Genomic DNA, 15,464 nt, shown 5'->3' on the forward strand with positions numbered 1-15,464 from the left:
CCATGCAGTATGAGATGATGCCTTTCAGCATCTTCCTGTATTGCTGCTGCCCGATATAGGAGTTTCCCATATTCTGGGAAACATACCAGTGTGGATTTGAACCGGCAACCTCTGGCTTGCTAGCAGTAAATAAAAGAGGAGGACTCCAGAACTGAAAATTAAGGCTGCAAGCCTGGAGACATTTTCTGGGGAGTCAGCTCTTCTGACCACCGTGGGACTTCCAAGGAAACACCCACAGGTTTGCATGTCATTCGGTGGGGTCTAAAGGAACCAATCCAACCTTCTAGGGCAACTGGGGATGATGGGAGTTGTAGTCCAGGAACAGCAGGAGCGCCAAGGTTGCCCACCCCTGCTCTAGGGCATTGAGGAGGAGATGTTTCCTTCTCTAACGCATACCCGCACCACAAATACAGACAAGCCAACATATATTTCTACTGCACTGGGAAGAAAAACACGGGACACCGAGTTACCTTAGAGATGGGTGCAAATAGACTGATGGGCTTAAGCGAAAACCATGTCTGAAGGCAAATGAGGAAACCAAAGGAAAGAAGGAGGAAGAAAACTGAGAATGAAATGGGCAGGAATGAGGGGGAACGTCAGAATTTTGCAGAGCCAGGCAAACCAAGTAAAATATGGGGAATCATGCATGGGGTCAGTACCATCCAAGGGGACGGATGCTCATGAGGTGTTCTGCAAGGACTGCACCTCTAGAGAGGGGAAGAGGTGACCGCATGGCAAGGCTTCCAACTGTGCAAACATTACATCCCACCACCTGCATAACGTCACCCAGTATGTCAGCTAGAGAGAAGAACTGGGGGGAGCAAGTGAACATTCCGCCCCGTCCCCAAGCCTCTCGGAGACTTAACTGTGGCTGAGCACTGGTGGAAACAGGATGCAAGGTTGGATGGAGATTTGATCTGATCCAGGAATGCTCTTATGTTTATTTTGAAAGTTGCTGCTGCAAAGTAGGGCGTCCATTTTGCCTCTCCCTCACCCAAGTGCAGCCAAGAATCTAACCAACTAATTTGCAAGAAAGCACAGAGGATGGAGGACCTATTTTCTCACCCTCCGCCCCTCTGAAGAGTTGGGCCCCAAAGCTTCTTTGCTATTTCCGTCTTCTGGAAAATGACAACATTCCCTTTCAGGAAATTGCGATTTGGCACCGGGTATCGAAAGCTGAACCCAGCTGTCCAAAGCCTTAATGAGCAACGGGAAAACATTAATCCTAATCGGCCCAGAACGGCTGCCCAATCCTGGAAAGGTGGAGGGGGGCGGGGTGAGGAGAATGCCAATTCCCCCCCCCCCCCCAGATGCCTAATTAAACCAATTGATCATGAAATTGGAAAGGTTTCCTAATTGCCTTTCTTCTTTTCTTAATTTTCTTCTGGAGGAACATGAAAGCCATTATCTTCCCCACGCCTGGAAATAAATGCAACATTACAGTTGCTAATTTGCTGTGCTTCAAAGGATGGGTGGCCAAAGCCAGAGGGGAGTCAGAATCGACAGATCTGGGGGAATATATTAAAGAACAACCCAGTTGATATTGCTTGCATCACTTCTTATTAAAATGAGATACTTGGAGCTTTCCTGATCCGCTTCAAATATTCATGCAACAACATTTCACAAGAGCACAATTTCCATGACATTCAACTCACCAATCCACCTTATGCAGCTGTCTGCAGATACCTCGCTTTCAGAGAACTCTGCCCTTTCTCCTATGCTGCAACCCTATGCCTGCAATTCCCTCTGGGACCCTCACAGATCTTCTGCCCCCTCTCCCTGAAAAATGTGCTGATCCTCCAGTTTCTCTGAAATTTCTCAAAGAGCCCCAAAGCTCTTCTGCCCCTTTAAATGACCCACTCTCCCTTGTTGCCCCTTATACCTTGATTGCTTCCTAGAGCCTCATGTATTGTCTGCCCCCTTAAGTGTCTCCGCATGTTCTCCCTTGCTGCTTCTTATACCTGGAACCATCTCCTAGACCTTCATAGATTTCTTCCTTCCTTTACAGGACACCACCTTTTCTCTCTTGCTGCCCCTCTGCCTGGAACCATCTCCTAGAACTCTAGAGATTTCTTCTTTCCCTTACAGGACTCTGATAATTCTCCCTTGTTGCCCCTTCTGCCTGGAACCGTCTCCTAGTCCTCCAGAGATCTACAGCTTCCTTAAAGAACTCCTCCCTTGCTGTCTCCTATGCCTGGAATCCTACCCAGAACCCCAGTGTGGGACCACTGGTTTCTCCTTTCAACTCTGCTTTCTGAAAGACCTACCTGTCATGAGGTATTGGCAATGAAACACACATGCACATTCCTTTCTTTTTTAACGCTAACATAGAATTTTAAAATTAAAATTTGATAGGAAGGATTGTTCTGGGGGGCATCTCTGACCTACAGGCAACTTGTTGGGCCTTCTGATGCAAAGCACAGCATTGGCGTGACTGCATCAATACTAAGGGCTTTCAGAAATGGCGCCCTTGGCTATTCCATTTCTGCGCAATCACACACATCTTTCTCACGCCTTCCATCCTGCACAAATTGAATACCACAAGAGGACTAAAAGTATACCTACATTAATAAGTCCCCTGGGGCAGACATGGACCTCTCCTCTCGCCTGACCTGGGCCTCAAATGGATTTCCAAAGGAGCGTTTCCTCAGCATGGCTTTCACTAAGATCTTTGGAGAACAAAGGAGTTAGTAAAGCAAACCCAACTTGATGCATGGACTTACGAAGATAGGGATGTTTACCGGAAGTCACTGCTTGGGTATCAGTATAGTTTCTTCAGAACAGGATGAAACCATGTGAAAGTGTGTGCCAAAAAAGTAAACTATTGCCTAAGGGCAAAAGGGCCATTCCAAGGGTGACGGAATCAGGCATGTTGTCACCTTTTCAAGGACTAGCCGTGAGAAGAGTTTCAAATTGGTATTATATATCCACTGGCAAGCGAACATCTTCTGCTATCAGGTCATATGTTTACAAAATCCTTAATGCTATAGATAATGTCTGAAATGTGCAAAACACATTGGTAACAGAATCAGAATGTTTGCATTTTGCTTCTGATACCATTACCGACATGTTTTGCAATTTTCAGACACTACCTACAATATTTAATATTGAAATTTATCTATAAATTTAAGAGTTTTGTTAAAATATGGCGTTATAGTGGGAGATGTTCTCTTGCCAGTGAGTGTATAAATTACATCAACTTGAAAATTTCCTTATGGCCAACGTGGCAACATGCCCGATTCCATTATCCTTGGAATTGCTCAAAACCCTGATGTAGAAAATCTCTGTTTGCCGTCAGCCATCCAGTAGCATGAAATATCTGGCTCTCGATAATTTCTGAATCATCTAAGCAGGCATGATGGGGTTGCAGAAGCAAGCACACAGGCAGGCCGTGGGAGTGCTAATGCAGCATGTGTATTCCAGAGTATGTGTATTTGGGTAAACAGCAGCCCGATTGCCCATTAGTCAAGCTCTCATGTGCACTGTTGACCACCCTGTCTTCAAAAACCTATAGAGATGAGCACCATTTCACTTGGTGCATCAGATCACCATTGGCCATAACAATACCTACCACAGCAGGCAATCTAGGGATTGTCTTGATGGAGTTCTTCACCTCCTCTTCGGTGACCTCCACCACCGTGCAATGGTCTTCCTCTAGAGGCAGAGGATCCTCTCCAGACTTTGTCACCCAAGGGTGCAACTAGATGGAAGACACAAGCCAAGAATATGGTCACTGAATTTTTCAAAGGCATTTGCTACACAGAGAAAAGTTGGGGCAAGATAATCCCTTTCGTCCCACCCTAGATTTCACTCTTCCAGAATTCTTTCTTAAAGTAATGAAATAAAATGAAATTAATCCAGGCAGCAGACCTAAAGAAACAGAACAAATGCCATTTTATTTATCTTGATTATGTATGTCAACTAGGAGTGCTTCTAAAACTGATTCTGGAACTGGAGCATGTGCAGAGTGCCATAGTGTGAGTTTCCTTCTGTTCATTTGACCCTTTCCTGCAATTTGAATTAACGATCTGCATGTCTTCATTTCTAAAGCACTGCAAAAAGGCAATCTGGATGTGACGGAAAACATTATTGCCTCAGGAATGTTTTTGTGCTGTGTTTTACTGAGGCACACATCCACTTCTTTGTGTTGAGAGAACAACACTGAGACAACTGTACCTATGATGGAGATTCTTTTTGTGGACTGTTTTACCAATGCACAATTCTAAGCGTAACGGAATCAGGTATGTTGCCACTTTTACCAAGGTCTGTAGCTAAAAGCAAATCTTCAAGTTGATACACACACACACACATTGGTGAGAGAACCTTATTTAAGGCCATATTTTTACAAAACCCTTAATATTATAGAGAGTGTCTGAAATGTGCAAAGCACATTGGTAACGGAATCAGAATTTTTGGATTTTGCTTCCCATTACATTACTAATGTATTTTGCATGTTTCAGACACCATCTATAATATTTAAGGGTTTTGCTAAAATATAGCCTTAAGGCAGGAGAGGCTTTCTTGCCAGTGGGTGTATATATGCTGTAATATCAACTTGAAATTTTGCTTAAGGCTACAATCATTGGAAAAAGTAGCTGACAAATTTTTTTAGTAAAATATGAAGGCTAGGAGTAGGAAGTAGGTTTTCTTCCGTTCTGCCACTTGGGGGCAATGTAATACCACTTAATACAGAATATTTTCTTACAATCCCTACACCAGCCCTGTAAAGTAGGACAGGGACTTTTATCTCTCTGTTGCAGATGGCGAAAGCAGAGGCTAAGAGAAGAATAGCTTGAAGGCCCATTGGGGAACTCCTAGCAGAACCAAAATTCAAATAACTTCTAAATGTACAGTGCAATTGATTCACCACTCACTCCCATTGATCAAGCTATTATTTATCAGGATATAAATCCAAACCTTTCAAAGCCAATCATTAAGGTTTCCTAGAATTATTTCAGGTCTTTTAGTTCAGAGGCGACAAAATTACAAGCGTGAGCAAACCCCTAATGCTCACATGTAACTGCCTCCTACTGAGTCCAACCATGACTCCATCTGGCCAAGTACTGTCAGCTCCGAGGCCAGCATTTGGACAGGAGTCCTTCCTATCCCTACCTGGAGATGCCAGAAATTGTATCTGGGACTCTCTGCATGCAAAGCAAGTGCTCCACCTCTGAGCTATGGATGCTCCTGGTGAACATCTGAAGCTGCCTCCTACTGAGTCAGATCCTTGGTCCGTCCAGCAAAGGATTGCCTACACTGACTGGCAGCAGCACTCCAGGGTCTCAGGCAGGAAGTCTCTCCCAGCCCTACCTGGAGAGGCTGCCAGGGATTGGACCTGGGGCCTTCTGCATGTGCAGGAAGTGCTCTGCCATTAAGCCCCTCCCCTTCAGATCCCGCTCACCTTAATTTCAGGGACTGTTATCCTGGTCTCTGGGTTTTTGTCTAGCATCCTTAGAATCAGACTCCTGAAGTCTTTGTTGACCCAGGGCCTAGGGCAAAGAAACACAAACCATTTGGGCATTAGGACAAAACAAAGAATTCTGGGAGGAAATTTCCCCATTGGGGAACTTCTTAGAGTTGGCAACGGGTTCAGGCTGCTGGAAATATGTCCTCAGAGCCCCGCTTTAGGGAGGAGAGCTAGTTTTGTGGCAAGAGGGCATGGATGGCCCCCTTTGCTAAACAAGGTCCACCTTGGTTTGCATATGAATGGGAGACTAGAAGTGAGTGCTGGAAGAGCTTCCCCTGAGGGGATGGGGCTGCTCTAATCTGGAAAAGCGCCCTGGAGATGCTGCCAGGGACTGAATCTGAAACCATCTGCAGGCAAAGCTGGGGCTCGACTGTTGAGCTACAGCCCCTCCCCAAATGCTCAAATATTGACATACGGAGCTGCTTTTTACTGAGTCAGGCCCTTGGTCCATTGAGCTTAGTGCTGTCCACCCTGACTGGCAGCAGCTTCTCCAAGGCTGCAGGCAGGAGTCTCTCCCAGCCCTCCCTGGAGATGCTGTTAGGGAGGGAACCTGAGACCTTCGGCCCGCAAAGCAGATGCCCTTCAAGGGAGCTACCACCACCTTCTTGCTCACCCAGACAACCCGAGGGGAAGTTAGCAGACAGTGGCCTGGGGCCCTGGCGGAGGGGTGGTCAACCTCTAGATCAGCACCAGCACTTTCTCCCCAGTGGAAAAGGGCCAGACCGGCCCCATGGCAATTTCTGGGGAGAGATCAACATTTCTCCTTCACAAAACTCAGACTTTCGTTCTTAAAGTCAATGTGCTGGTGGTGGTATGTATGTATTTATTTATTTGGGATATTTTACTATTAAAACACAATTAAAACAAATTTTACTATTAAACTATTAAAACACAATTAAAACAGTATCTAATTAAAAGCCTGGGTGGACAAATGTGTCTTGACTGCCCTTTAAAAAGTTGTAAGAGACGGAGAGGCTCTTATTTCAGCAGGAAGCATGTTCCAAAGCCTCGGGGCTGCAGTGGAGAAGGCCTGTCCCTGAGCAGCCACCAGACGAGCCGGTGGCAACTGCAGACGAACCTCTCCAGATGATCTCAATAGGCAGTGTGGTTCACAGCGAAGAAGGTGTTCTCTTAAGTACCCAGGGCCCAAGCTGTTTAGGGCTTTATAGGTGATAACCAAGACCATGTATTTTGCCCTTGTACTTGTACTCTGCCCTTGCACTGGCTTTTCTGAATTGTGTACACACACACACACTATAGAGCTATAGAGATACATGAATCATCACCATCAGGGAATAATGACCATTGCCTCTCTTACAGAGTTGTTGTAAGGACAGCATCCTAACAACCACCCTGAAAGGTAGGTGCTCACTTCTACTTTTGCCCTGTAGGTGGGGCAGGGCTTACATGGGAGGCTGCCTTCTACTGAGTCAGACCCTTGGTCCATCTGGCTCAGCACCGCCTGCACTGACTGGCAGAGGCTCTCCAAGGTTTCAGGCAGCAGTCCCCCCCCAACCCAGGCCTACCTGGAGATGCAAAGCAGGGGCTTACCCCACTGCAAGTTAAGGATCATCCCCCTACACACGCAGTATTTTTAACACGTGGGTTCTCGAGGGCACAAACAGCAACTGAATCACAAGAACGTAAGGATGTGAAACGTGCCTATTTAGGCAAATATGAACGAGCAGAAACATTTTGACACGCAACTTGGCCTATTCCCATCCCACGTATTTCTTTCCCTACCCTCTACCCCACCGGTCTCTAAAACAGAGGTCATGCCTGGCCGCCTGGTGCAGCAACCACACCACCCGGAACAACAGATTTGGGGGCCTCCAGGGGGTGTGGAGGCCCTGGACATCGGCCTGGAAGTCCAGGGGTCAGAGAGCCTCTGGGCAGGACCAGGGCTTCCCCTTATGCCCTGCCCCCAGGTGCCCATACACCCCATCCCGGGACATTGTGTCGCTTAGGAACACGGAGAGTGTGAAACAATCCTGAAAAACCCAGGAATGCAATCTCTAAATAAAACCCAAATGGTATGCACTGAGCCACTCTAGGTGCGTAAAATCCAGTGGTGCCTGACCTGTGAACTTTGATGGGGGGGGGTTGGGGAGAAAGAGCAGCAGCCATGCAGAATAATGGCTCGAGATGGAATTATTTCACTTCATGCTTGAGCAAAGAGAGGCGCGCCTCACCGCGCGGCTTCTCCGTCAACAGACGCTTGTTGCATGCTCAGCTCTGTAGCCATGGCGGAGTCTGTTCCTCTTCCCAACGCCACGTGCCAAGTCTGTGGGAGGTCTGAGGTGGACCTAATCTGGTGTGGTCTAATTTAAGGACATCCCCCCCCTCGCCCGGCTTTATCAAATTAATGGGCTCCGTTCCGAGCACTGAGTTGACACACCGCCAGCCTTGTTGCCTCTCCACGCACACTAATGAGCAGAGAGAGGGAGAGAACAGGTCACCGGGATGTCAAAATAAGTCAGGCAGCAAGAGTTATTGCCGCAGGAGATGTGGGAAGGAAGGGAAAAGGTTCCCCAGCGCAACCCAGTCAGCCCATTAAATGTTAATCTCTTGCTGAGAAGGCAGATGGAAAGAGTCACTCGCGAGCTGACTAATAAACCCAAACAGCAGACAGTGAGGGAGGGCGGGCAGAAAGAGCACCCAAGTTCCAAGATCAGCTGCTAGAGAAGCCTAATCTACTTTTCTCTGGAGCTTTCCCAGACAGCGGGCTTCATCGTGGGTTTTCTGCAAGGCTTTGCTGCGAGAGTTTTATGTTGCCCCGAAAAACCGAAAAACCATGTGTTAAATGCTTCCCGATAGCTAACAGGGACTTGGGGGTAAATCGGCCTGATATGTGAACACACACCCTCCGTTCTGGAAGAGATGAAAACTAAAGCTGGTGTGGTGGTTAGAGTGCTGGACTAGGACCGGGGAGACCTGAGTTCAAATCCCCATTCAGCCATGATGCTAGCTGGGTGACTCTGGCCCAGTCACTTCTCTCTCAGCCTAACCTACTTCACAGGGTTGTTGTGAGGAGAAACACAAGTATGTATGAACACTGCTCTGGGCTAATTGGAGGAAAAGTGGGATATAAAATATTAAAAAAGAAAAGAAAAGTAAATAATGAAAGCCGGGTGTGAAAACTTCCTGGAGGCTTTACACACAGGGCTTTTACCTCGAATCTCCTCCGGAATGGAGTGGGCCAGTCCACATATTTGCTGCATATACCCCGAAGCTATCAGGGACCAGTACAGACCGGACTATTTTTCCGCCCAAATCGAGGCTGTGCATTCTGGCTTAGCTCAAAGTATGTCTGGCTTGAAAAAATCCTCTAGTTTCAGCAGCTTTTGGGGGGGAAATCCAAGGTTTCTGTTATGCCTCACAGTTTCTCTGTGATGTGTGAAGTGGCCATTGGCAGTAATTCGGCTTTTCAAAACTCAATGGAGGGGAGTTTACATAGGCTTTAGAGATGCAGAATGGGTATAACCTGAGCCTTTTTGTCTGAGCTGATTTCACTAGCCTGCAATTTTCTTCATGACAGAGAGAAAGCTCTGGTTGCTGCTTTAAACTTCCCTGCCTCTTAAATCGTCTGGGGTGTGTTTGTGTGGGAATCATGAGGTGATGAAGGCAGTCACTCACAAAGGCAAGGGTTAAGCGTTCTGCTGTTTGATTGCGCTTTTGGCAACCTGCCATGCTGGTCTTCCACTCCTCCATAGCTCAAACTAACAACAACAACAAAGCTGTCTCACTCGCCTCCTCTCTGATGTGATTTGTGATTGGTTGGAGAAAAAAGCTGGAACAAGCCGGTGGGAATGCACAGGAAAAAGATCGGCCAGGGATTGCAGAGAGGAGCCGACCCTATGTGAACTGTCCATTTAATCCCCCGAATTAAACATCTTGTGAACCTGCTGTGAAGCAGATTTGCTCTTCAGCTACCCCGCAGCATGAAGGCATGTGTGAATAATGCCCTGGAGATGAGCAAACCTGCCCCATCCCATTCCTTTACAGGGTTCTCTCTGCCTGCGTCCCACTCCTCCCGAATCCTGGTTTAACCAGGATTTAACTGCCTCAAACCGAATCTGGAATCGGAGCACAGACACAGTCCTCTCCATTTCCGCTTTCTTGGATTCCTTGTTTTATTGCTTTATGACATTTACTTTCTTTTTATTCCGCTTTTCTCTGTGGACGAACGCACCTTTGACCAATGGCCAGTGCAAGCTCCCTACTGCGAAAAAGCGGCAAATAAAACCACACCTTGAAGTGGCGGCAGCAAAATGAAACGACCGTGGACTCAAAATAACCACAGCCTTGTCCCCTCTTCATCCTGCCTCCCTTTCCCTCTCCTTTCCCTACTTTTTTCCTCTTGTGTCTGTTTCTGGGTTGCGTCCTCCTCGGGACAGAGACCAATCTTCTCACTGGGGTGGGGTGGGGGGGAGGCAGGCTAGTGAAGGCCAGCGGTGGCGATGGGAGCTGCCAGAATATCTTGCGGGGGGCCCACGCCCACGTTGATATGCCGCCCACATTGTTCTGCGAGCGGAATATCTTCTGCTTGCCGAGCTTCTACTCAAAATATTGTCCACATATAACAACAGATTAAGGCATGGTCCTTATTATGCTAATAGAGCAGAATAATAATTAGCTAATAGAACTAACAGAGCATGCAAGCATGTCCCTATTCCCACTGCTGAAGTGCTGTGGAAGTGTTTTGCTCATTCTCTGCTTGATCTAGGTGGCGGGGACCTTAGGAACATGGGAAGCTGCCACATTCTGAGTCAGACGCTTGGTCCATCTAGCTCAGTATTGTCTACCCAGACTGGCAGCGGCTTCTCCAAGGTTACCGACAGGAGTCTCTCTCTCAGCCCTATATGCCAGGGAGGGAACTTGGGACCTTCTGCAGGCAAGTGTGTAAATGCTCTTCCCAGAGCAGCCCCATCCCCTAAGGCAGGGTTTCTTAACCTTGGGCCCCAAGATGTTGTTGGACTACTACTCCCACAATCCCCAGACATGGCCTTTGTGGCTGGGGATTCTGGGAGTTGTAGTCCAACAACATCTGGGGGCCCAAGGTTAAGAAACCCTGCCCTAAGGGGAATCTCTTACAATGCTCACAGGCTGGTCCCTGCTTAGCAAAGGGCACAATTCATGCTTGCTCAAAGAGCAGCTCTCCTTGTGTAATGCGACTCCTTGCCCTACCAGTCAGCTAGCCTAGTTATTATTATTATTATTTTATGTTATTTTCTGCTCTTCCTCCAAGGAGCCCAGAGCGGTGTACTACATACTTGAGTTTCTCTTTCACAACAACCCTGTGAAGTAGGTTAGGCCAAGAGAGAAGTGACTGGCCCAGAGTCACCCAGCAAGCATCATGACTGAACGGAGATTTGAACTCGGGTCTCCCCGATCCTAGTCCAGCACTCTCGCCACTATACCACGCTGGCTCCCTTTTCATACCAGCAGCATCACCCAGGCAGCTGAGTGGATGGCGGGAGGGGAAAGGAGGGTTAAATCCCACACATATCAAATGGTTTGTAAAGCAAGCAGAGATCTGAGCCAAAGGAAAGGAGGAGTCATTGGATGGGTGCTGCGTGGCCCAGAGCATTTCTTCATTGCGTTTCGGTTCCCGCTCCCCTCCCTCCTGCGTTCGCTTCCAAGGAGTGATATGATATCCTCTTTACATCTCCATTAGAAACAAGGGATTAATTAATGCAAATGGGTCAGAAAATCTCTGCCTCAGGACAGTGCCGAGCTGGAAACAACACAGCTTTGGCATCTCCCCCACCCCACCCCGCCCCGATCACAAATTGGTGAGGAATGAGTAATCCGCTCTGCAAGCTTAGCAACAATTTAAACAGAAGTGGCCAAAGCGCCATGGAGGCATACACACAGACACAGACACAGACACAGACACTCACATTATACTAGGAACATAGGAAGCGGCCATATACTGAGTCAGACCCTTGGTCTATCTCGCTCAGGATTGTCTTCACAGACTGGCAGCAGCTTCTCCAAGGTTGCAGGTTGCAATCTCTCTCAGAGATGCTGCCAGGGTGGGAACTTGGAGCTTAGATGCTCTTCCCAGAGCGGCTCCATCCCCTAAAGGGAATCTCTTCCAGGGCTCATATTTCTAGTCTCCCATTCATCTGCAACCAGGGCAGACCCTGCTTAGCTAAGGGGACCAGTCCTGCTTGCTGCCACAAGACCAGCTCTCCTCCCTACCATTAAATACTGCCTACATTCTGCAAATATAGATGCATGCCTTGTGGCGGGAAATTAACTCATCGGGAAGGGTCCGTCTTAGGATGCCACCGATTCATCTGGGGCAAGGTCTTCTCTGTTCAGGGGTATAGCTATAATTGAGCAGATGGGTCCAAAGAACCCAGGCCCCCCAGCTCCTGAGGGCCCCCAGCTCCAGCCCTCCCTATTTTCTTTATTATCTCCTTCACTCCGAGGGGCCATGGGGGAGAGGGGTGAACACGGGCCCCCTTTCCCCTAGCTACGTCCCTGTCTCTGTTGTAGCCTCTAGGTTGTGGAACAGGCTCCCCGTGAATATAAGAGGACTGTCTTCCTTGGAAGCCTTCAGGAGCCATCTTTTGAGCCTGGCTTTTAACGAGATCTGGCTTTAATTGTAATTTTAATCTGTTTTTAATTGGTTTTTGATTTTAATGGTTCTGTATTTTGAGCCACTTTAGGAAGGGCAGTATAAGAAAGCTTCAAGCCAGTATTCTTCAGTGTAAGGCCCCCAGACTATTTCCCAGACAGGGCCAGGAAAGACCCCTACCCGAAGCCCAGGGGGAGCTGCTGCCAGTCAGAGGAGACAGTCCTCAGCAATACGGACTTAATTGGAGATTGCTTCATAAGTGCTGGATCTGCAATAGCAACTGGATTATCCCTAGCCAGGAAGTAAAGGGTTAATCTTACCTGTAGACCTGGAGGGAGGTGGGGGGCGGGGATTCATATGCCAAATCATTCTCTGTATGGCAGCTTTTAAGTCAGGTTGGCAGACTCACACAGATTTCTCTCTCTCCATCCAAACAGACATGAAAACCGGCCGAGCTTGTCGTATATTAAGTAAGGTTTTTTACAGTTATGAATCCCTGTTCTGAGTGGTTTCTTCAGAACCCGACTCTGCCAACAAAATGTCCCTGTAGCTGCCATTGGTTTGACTGTTGTGATGACACAGAAGGTCTGAGCAGCCATTGGCTGGGCAGCTGTGTGCTCAGGAGAATAGGGTGGGGGAGGTACCTTTGGAGAGCAGGAGAGCTGGTCTTGTGGTCGTAAGCATGACTTGTCCCCTTAGCTAAGCAGGGTCCACCCTGGTTGCATCTGAATGGGAGACTAGAAGTGTAAGCGCTGGAAGAGATTCCCCTCAGGGGATGGAGCCGCTCTGGGAAGAGCATCTAGGTTCCCAGTTTCCTCCCTGGCAGCATCTCCAAGACAGGGCTGAGAGAGATTCCTGCCTGCCACCTTGGAGAAGCCGCTGCCAGTCTGTGTAGACCAGGGATTCTCAATGTTGGGTCCCCAGATGTTATTGGACTTCAACCCCCATGATCCCCAGCCCCAGTGGCCTTTAGTTGGGGATTATGGGAGTTGAAGTCCAATAACATCTGGGGACCCAACATTGAGAATCCCTGGTGTAGACAATCCTGAGCTAGACAGACCAAGGGTCTGACTCAGTATATGGCAGCTTCCTATGTCCTAGGATTCGAATTATAAGGCTCAGAATTGTTGGTTCAACTGTAAAATGGCCCCCATTCCACAAGCTCCTCTCAGAGCAAACAGGCTAAGCACATTGTGGCAAGTGGCCGTCTTTCAACTATACAAAAAGACAGATGCTTCTCTTCTTACAGTGGTGTGACCGTTACCTGCCCTGAAACTTCAGAACGGAATAGTTTACCCTTTTGGAGGTACGCGTTTACCCTTCTCCTCAATTCATGCTTTGGAGTCATGGACGGGCTTATTTAGTCAATGCCTCGGTAAAGTTTACTCACTCTTCTGGGAATTCCACAGGCTTGTTCTTGATCTTGTTGTGTAGAGCCAGGATGAACTCGTCAATGAAAGGACACTGCAAAACAAATGAAAGGTTTCCTCAGGCGGTTGATCGGGGTTGAGAGCTGGTCTTGTGGTAGCAAGGATGAAGTGTCCTCTTTGCTAAGCAGGGTGTGCCCTGTTTTGCATTTGGATGGGAGACCACATACGTGAGCACTGCCAGATATTCCCCTGAGAGGATGGAATCTGGGAAGAGCACCTGCCTGCTAGCATGCAGAAGAGTCCAAGTTCCCTCCCTGGCAGCATCTCCAGATCGGGCTGAGAGACTCCTGTCTGCAACTCTGGAGAAGCTACTGCCAGTCCGGGTATACAATACTGAGCTAGATGGACCAAGGGTCTGACTCGGTATATGGCAGCTTCCTATGTCCCTAAGAACATCTTTGCTGGATCAGACCCAGGGTCCATCCAGCCTAGCACCCTGTTTCACACAGTGGCCCACCAGATGCTTCCGAGAAGCCCACAGGCAAGAGGTCTGTGCATGCCCTCTCTCCTGCTGCTGTTGCTCCCCTGCAACTGGGATTCGGAAGCATCGTGCCTCTGAGGCTGGAGGTGGCCTATAGGCACCAGAACTGTAGCCACTGATAGACCTGTCCTCCATGACTTTGTCTAAGCTCCTTTTAAAGCCATCCAAGTTAGTGGCCATCACCACATCCCATGGCAGAGAATTCCATAGATTAATCACGTGCTGTGTGAAAAAGTCAAGCTTGCTGGGAAGCAAAGGGAAATATGTAACTCCTCCCCCCCACACACACCCCGCCATCCGCTCTTTTATAGGCATCTCACCTTTCCATATACAAAGCAAAAAAGGGTGATCCCCATGGCCCAAACGTCAAGTGCCTGGAAAGAAAGAAAGAAAGAAAGAAAGAAAGAAAGAAAGAAAGAAAGAAAGAAAGAAAGAAAGAAAGAAAGAAAGAAAACACGTGTCAATCATTAGATCAGTTTTTAAAACCAGAGAGGTGTGCAAACAATGGGCAGGCACAGCTTCAGATGTGCATTTTGCTCTCTTTCCCCACTCTGCTTCAACAGTTTCCCCTGCAGTAAACAGCAATGAGACCTCACCAAAGAAAAACAGGTTTCCCTCCCATCTTCTGCTTACCCCTCCTGGGGAATGGGGCCGTAACTCACTGGTAGAGCATCTGTTTTGCATGCAGAAGGTCCCAGGTTTGATCCCTGGCAGCATTTCCATGTAGAACTGTGAGAGGCCGTTAGTCTAGAACCCAGGAAAGCTGCTGACAGCCAGTACTGACAATACTGAACTAGGGGGACCAAGTGTCTGACTCGGTACAAGGCAGCTTCCTATGTTCCTAGATGAGGACTAGTGTTCCTGACAACATAGGGATTGTCAGATGTGGTGGACTACAACTCCCATTACCCCCAGCCAAAGCCATTGTAGCTGATGATGGGAGTTGGAGTCCACCACATCTGGCTATCCCTGTCACTGGGAACACTGGTCACAACCCACCCAAACTCTGACCCAGAGGAGACCCTCTCAGAGGAGGAGGGGCATACCCCAACCAAGCCCCACCCCCCACTGATAAAAGCGCTCCAGATCAGGGATGGGGAAACCTGGCCCCCAGCTGCTATGGAACGACAATTCCCATCACCCCCAGCCATTTATTGTCGTTGTAGTTCCACAACAGCTGGAGGGCCCAGTTTGCCTAGCCCTGCCCTAGATCCATCAGACCCCGCACTGCCAGATCACAGATGCTTTCCTTCAACTTGACCCTCGAGGGAGCCACTGCCCCAAATAGAAATAAATATAATTATAAATATCATCGTATCGGTGATATACGAATAATGATGAAGCAGTATCAAAATATTCATAGTCGTATTTGTATTCCAAGCAGAGCTGCAGTCCAGTCCATTGCCTGCGGGACCCCAGGAGCGGGAACCGCCACTAGGGATGTGCGGTTCGGTCCGGATCCGGACCGGTTCATCCCGAACCGGTCCGGATCCGGCG

At 48.3% G+C, this 15,464-nt stretch overlaps 1 protein-coding gene across 6 annotated transcripts in view; it reads right to left on the reverse strand.

Moving 5' to 3' along the window:
- The window catches only part of CAMKK1 (calcium/calmodulin dependent protein kinase kinase 1), a 115,764-nt gene that overhangs the window by 9,505 nt on the left and 90,795 nt on the right, over nt 1-15,464 (reverse strand). For 5 of the 6 annotated variants that reach the window (XM_053274962.1, XM_053274960.1, XM_053274961.1 and 2 more), the window contains 6 exons: nt 14,288-14,341; nt 13,447-13,520; nt 5,402-5,489; nt 3,572-3,700; nt 2,566-2,669; nt 471-518 (listed from right to left, as the gene is read on the reverse strand). In XM_053274962.1, coding sequence (XP_053130937.1) covers nt 471-518; nt 2,566-2,669; nt 3,572-3,700; nt 5,402-5,489; nt 13,447-13,520; nt 14,288-14,341 — 497 coding nt within the window. The remainder of the gene's footprint in view (nt 1-470; nt 519-2,565; nt 2,670-3,571; nt 3,701-5,401; nt 5,490-13,446; nt 13,521-14,287; nt 14,342-15,464) is intronic. The other variant, XM_053274963.1, reaches the window with a different exon arrangement.

This window comes from Hemicordylus capensis, chromosome 12 (assembly GCF_027244095.1).
Source record: "Hemicordylus capensis ecotype Gifberg chromosome 12, rHemCap1.1.pri, whole genome shotgun sequence".
NCBI classification, from domain to species: Eukaryota; Metazoa; Chordata; class Lepidosauria; order Squamata; family Cordylidae; genus Hemicordylus; species Hemicordylus capensis.